Raw genomic sequence first — 5,544 nt, 5'->3', positions numbered from 1 at the left:
TAAAAAAACCAAAACCACAAAAAATAATTAGTTAGTTAATCAATTAGGAATTTGAATAATTAGGTTAATTTTGCAAAGTTAGTCTTTATTAGAATTAGGTTAAATTTTCATGTACTGGAAGAAGCAATATCTTTTCCTCGAAGCACTATCGCATTGGTTAAATTTATGGAGTGTAAACTATCTCTGTCATAATTTTATATCCTTCATTTGATAAGCCAGCTTCCTTGGAACTGCGTTTTCTCAGCTCATGAATATAATGTTCGATAAAATTGAAAGAAGACTGAAACGGCTGTGGGAAAAAAAATAGGAAGAGAGAGAAAAGTTTTACTATATTTCTTTACTGACAAGTTATTAATTATCTAAATTATGGTTAGGGCTTTGTTTAATCAATTAAATTTTAGCCATTAATTTTAACCTATGCCATGTATCCCTAATCTAAGCTAGAACTTGGGGTAAATGGAGAGAAAGAAACGGAGGAGCCGGATCCCATATTAAGTTACTGTTACAAGTGCATTTGATTTGTCAAAATTGATATTTGAAGCTTAGACACTTTGACCAGCATTTGTGCAGCCATGGTATTGAACACATGGCACCATCTCATTGGTTTGTATTTGACTTGACATGACACGTCTTTTAAGTAACCATATTAATTTTGTGAAGTCCAACCTAAATAATGTTTGGATTTTAATAAGTCTACTCGACGAAGTTAACCGCATTATTCTAAAGATTCAACTTTGTGTATAGTGATTCATTCACTACACTATGATCCATTGTATATGTTGTTATTTTTTTTTTAGAAAACTATTTTTTACACACATATGTTCGAGCTCAAAATTTTCAGCTTACCGAAGACATGACCCTTAATAGGAGAGTGTGGAGGTCGAGAATTAGGGTAGTAGGTTAGTAAGTACTCGAGCGTATTTCTTTTCCAAACTTGTACTTCCTTTCATAGCTGTATTACTAGTGTTATCCTCGTGTTTCCTATTTTTAAGATCACTATTATTACGTTGATGTTTCCTTTGCTACGGTTGTTGTTACTATTTCTCTTTCCGTAGTTCTTTGTCATAACTGTTGTAATTTTACTTTTATTGAGCCGAGGGTCTTCGGAAAACAACCCCTCTACTTTTACAAGGTCTGCATACCTCACTTGTGGGATTACGTTGGGTTTGTTGTTGTTGTACATATATAAGTACAACTATTATACATTGCTGAAGAAAAACACTCACGATGAAAGAGTGGAGAAGATATTAAGAGGCAGTAGTGAAGAACAATGTGTGTGTGTGTGTATTGGCCGTTGAAAAATAAAAAAATGAGCTTGCATATCTGGAGCAACAGAGCTCCATATTGAAGATGGAGTTCATGCCTTTTTCTCTTGAGCTTGAGTAAGGATTTCCCTATCAGACAGCAAATGATTCCCTCCCTTCATTCTTCAATTCAAGTCTAGCAAGCTTTCAAACTGTTGCAGTCATTTCTGTATCCATTTGGTTATGAAACCAACTATCAAAATTCCTGTGGCTGATTGCTTTTGCATAGCCTGTGAAATGAGAGCGCTGCAGCAATCACCTTCTTTTTTTGCCTAACTGAAAACAAGTAAACAACGGTACTCAATCAGCTGTTTGGCCAATAAAGCCTGATCAAAGATAAACTGATTTCTGGTAATGTACAGGGAATCAGGACTTCAGCCAATTTAGTAAATAAGGAATTCCATAAACTGCGTGCATCTATTGTAATATATGGACAACCAGGTAGCAGTTAAATGGAAATAAGATATAACTAGTCCGTTTTGCTGTTTGATCTGTATCAACTTTCAGACATAAACGAAGTTCATAAAAGGTAAACTCTATTGTACGCTATTTGAATTTTAAGATTCAATACAAGAGAAGTACAAAAAAAAAGGTCTAGAAATCTGGTAGTGATACAAGGTTGAATGTTCAGGGTTGTAGTTTTAGCGCACCTTATGAATTTACAGGGGTAGATAATTGATCTTTGATTTTCTATGTTGCAAACATTTGGTGAACTTTTAATCCTCTTTGGAACCATGATTGTCGAACAGCCTGGCGGATCTGACACTCATGTTTCTCAAGGAGCTCTTCAAATGTTTGTGTTTGAGATAGCAACGGTCCAGAAAATTCGACTTTATCCCCTTGATCTTGTACCTGTTTGTAGTCCAATACAGGAATATTAATAGAAGCCCGAGCTAAAATATGGAGTCCAAATTTTATGCATCCCATAAAATGGAGTGCAAAAGCAATGGTATAGTATTTTATTATGAGCGATACATATAAACTGATGAGGGAAAATGTGCTCATTAAATAAGACTCTTGACAAAAGCTTTTGACTAACCAAATTGATAGCAGTTTCCTCTTTTAGATATTGTGTCAGTGACAGTTCTTGTGAATGGTATCCATCAGAAGCATCAAAGGAATCTGGGCGCTCTAATTGGCTCCAATTTTGACGAATTGCATGCTCGGTAGATTTATAGGTATCCTGGCCCATAGAATTGGTCTGATTTGCATCAATAAGTTCATAGTTGTCTTGTCCTTTTGGCTCCATGTTATTTTTCACATGCAATGTAATTGAAGGTTCAAAAATAAGGCTTCTCGAACTAGTTCTCCTTCGTGATCTTACTGATGAATCGTCAAACCTTCTTTTTGCCCATGCAAAACCACTTGATCCTGAAATTTGAAGTGGACCTGAAAAGGGGACATCACCTTGAGATGCATTCTTGACATGAAAAGTCTTTACCATCATATCAACTGATGGCTTAGGTCGCTCAAGACTTGTAATTGTATCTCTTTCTTCTTGAGCAGTTACATTATTGCTGTCACTTATATGAGCACCTTTATTTTGGATGGGCAAATTCTGCAGAAATGAAAATTTAGTTTCGTCTCAATAATATACGGACTGAAGACAAAATGCACTCATACTAATAGCAACATGCAGTTGTGGGAATAATTTAAGAAGTGAAAGGTTGAGATGAAAAAGTTGGACCTCTTCTGGTGCTAGTTTACGGAGGCCATTCTGCTTTCTAGTTAACTTTCTTGTTGGATCAGGTACACGGACTCTTCCACTTGGCTTCTTCCTGAAAATTGTTGGAATCATAACTTAGATTAGATCCGTGTGAATCTCGTAAAAACTGTATCAACTGCATGAACTTTTGTCAACACCAAAGAGCAAGACAGTAAACTCATTCTACCAGATTAAGTGGTGCAACTTTAGTCATACAGTTTTATTCCCCTCCCTCTTCAATGTCAAGGTTTCAACATGGAAAGTTGCATATTTTTGGTTGAGTCAGACAGAGCTAGAACAATCTAATTGGACGAGTGGAAGTCGAGATGGTTTGGTAAGCAAGCAATTCATTCTGTAGGCACCACTTTCAAGTTCTCTCTCTCCCTCTCTCTTGCTCCCAGAGATATTCGTGAGTCCAGCTCTTGAAAGATTTTGGAGTATATGTCAACTGACTTTTTTTCACTACTCATCCTCGAGTTGTAGTCTAGTTCAAACATAGATGACTTGAAAATTATCTTGGACGAACCTCAAGCTGGATGAGTCAATAGCATAAGCGGATTGTATTCAATAGTTAATCTTATGCCGAATTACTGACTTGATTTGAGATAATCAAACCTTTTATATAATCCAAAAGAATGATAATTCAAAAGGGTACTTGCTGCTTATCCCTTTGTCTCAGGTCAGTTTGGGTTCGGGGAGGGACAGCGTAAAGCACTCTTGTCTAATCACATGATTTTCCTTAGACGTAAATCAAGTGCTGTAAACTATTAAGACAAAAGCTCCTTCTAACATAATATGACCTAAATCCTCACCTTTTTGCATCTTCATGATGTTTGGCATCTATCTCTTTGCTTGGTGGGTACTTTGGCAAGCTTGAAGGATCACAAGCATGAGGCTTTGTCTTGAAGTACTACACAGATCATTCAAAAAAGTGTTAGCAATCTTGAATTGAGAATTCAGGCTTAACCTTATAAACAAAGAGCACATTGAAAAGATAGGAGAAGCATAATTTTCATTATGCTATATACATCATCTCAGATTAAGTGTGAGTTCGACAACACTGAACTAACAAATCTACAACAGGTTGTGGATCGCTACCTCAGATGCAAGGGCAGAAGAAGCGGTTCCACGTTTGTGTGGCTCCACAGAAAGAAGAGTTTCTATGAGTGAGACTGCACTTTTTGGTAAATCTTTAAAGGTGTTCCAAAGACAGCTCTCATAAGGATGTTGTGGTTTAAATATAGTTGCGTGAGGAAGTTTAGATCTCTTCCAGTAATCATCTGGTGGAGATCCACAAAGTTTAAAAACTTTATGCAGCTGTTCAACCTAAATCACATAGATAAATTGCATTATCAAAGATGATGGCAAGAAATAGTGCAGGTTAGCAGACCAGCACTATATTTATCTTTATTCTCATAGAATAGATAGCTAACAGAAAAGTAATTCGAAGAAAGAAGATCGGTTCTAAAACTAAATGGTTAGGATTTACTTTTGTGTTAAAGAGAGCAAACTCTTAAAGGAGGTACCTCGGTTCTCCCTTGAAGGATAGGTTTACCAGTAAGAATTTCCGCAAACACACATCCAACACTCCAGAGATCCACAGAAGCTCCATAATCTGTGGCTCCCAACAAAAGTTCTGGAGGTCGATACCATAAAGTGACAACTCGACTGGTTAGTGGTTGCTTCGTTCCAAGGTCAGAGAAGTTCGCCAATCCAAAGTCTGCAACCTTCAGAATTCCCTCATTATTTACAAGAAGGTTTGCACCTTTGATATCCCGATGCATTATACCTCGAGAATGACAATGCTCAAGTCCAGATAACAACTGTTTCATTAAGCATTTAACCTGCAAAAGGAGCTACACACCTTTAGCACAAACATAATATTATGCACTCATCAGGTCGAAGAGAGGGCAAAAATTAGGTAGATTAAAAGAGAATAAGCTGCAAACTAATGTTAATTATGAGAAGCTAACGAACCTGTGATTCACTGAACTTGACTTCAGGACAGGACAGGAGTCCTGAAATATCATGTTCCATGTACTCAAACACAAGATATATGCTAGAAGAAAATCTGGAGGTAATTATTCCCTCTAACTTCATTATATTGGGATGGTCAAGCCTGCGAAGAATCAAAATTTCTCTTGCCATAAATCTAACACTTTCTGGCTCGAAGTTATCAAATCGCACTTTCTTCAGTGCAACTGTCCTTCCACTTTCCAGATCGCGTGCTCTGAATACGCTGCTATATGTACCCTGGCCTATCTGTTACAGCAGTTAAACCACATAAAGAAAACAAAATTCATCAGCAAGAAAGCTTAATTAGCAAAATTATGAATTGTAACAAAGTTTGACTCTGAAGGAATAGCACGATAGTTGGCTTATGACGACCAGAGACCTTCAACTCCTTTCATGGAGTAAAATTTGTAACTAGTTAATAAGTTTAAAACTTTATCACTTCAGTCAACAGAAAATACTACTATCTTCATCTCGTTCATCCCCTTCTGTTCCCAGTTTCCATGTGCTCTCCTCCCCCCC

The 5,544-nt window shown here is 36.9% G+C and overlaps 1 protein-coding gene across 2 annotated transcripts in view; it reads right to left on the bottom strand.

Annotated features, from left to right (window-relative positions):
- Window positions 1,074–5,544, bottom strand: part of LOC109225685 (probable serine/threonine-protein kinase At1g54610) — a 5,765-nt gene continuing 1,294 nt past the window's right edge. The window contains exons 2-9 of one of the 2 annotated variants that reach the window (XM_019390436.1): window positions 4,987–5,271; window positions 4,536–4,853; window positions 4,108–4,335; window positions 3,822–3,919; window positions 2,992–3,082; window positions 2,344–2,862; window positions 1,955–2,156; window positions 1,074–1,576 (exon numbers count right to left, since the gene is read on the bottom strand). In XM_019390436.1, coding sequence (XP_019245981.1) covers window positions 1,995–2,156; window positions 2,344–2,862; window positions 2,992–3,082; window positions 3,822–3,919; window positions 4,108–4,335; window positions 4,536–4,853; window positions 4,987–5,271 — 1,701 coding nt within the window. In that variant the 3' untranslated portion in view covers window positions 1,074–1,576; window positions 1,955–1,994. Of the gene's footprint in view, window positions 1,581–1,954; window positions 2,157–2,343; window positions 2,863–2,991; window positions 3,083–3,821; window positions 3,920–4,107; window positions 4,336–4,535; window positions 4,854–4,986; window positions 5,272–5,544 lie in introns of both variants that reach the window. The other variant, XM_019390435.1, reaches the window with a different exon arrangement.

This window comes from Nicotiana attenuata, chromosome 5 (assembly GCF_001879085.1).
Source record: "Nicotiana attenuata strain UT chromosome 5, NIATTr2, whole genome shotgun sequence".
Taxonomy (NCBI): domain Eukaryota; kingdom Viridiplantae; phylum Streptophyta; class Magnoliopsida; order Solanales; family Solanaceae; genus Nicotiana; species Nicotiana attenuata.
This window is presented reverse-complemented; position numbering and strand designations above follow the sequence as displayed.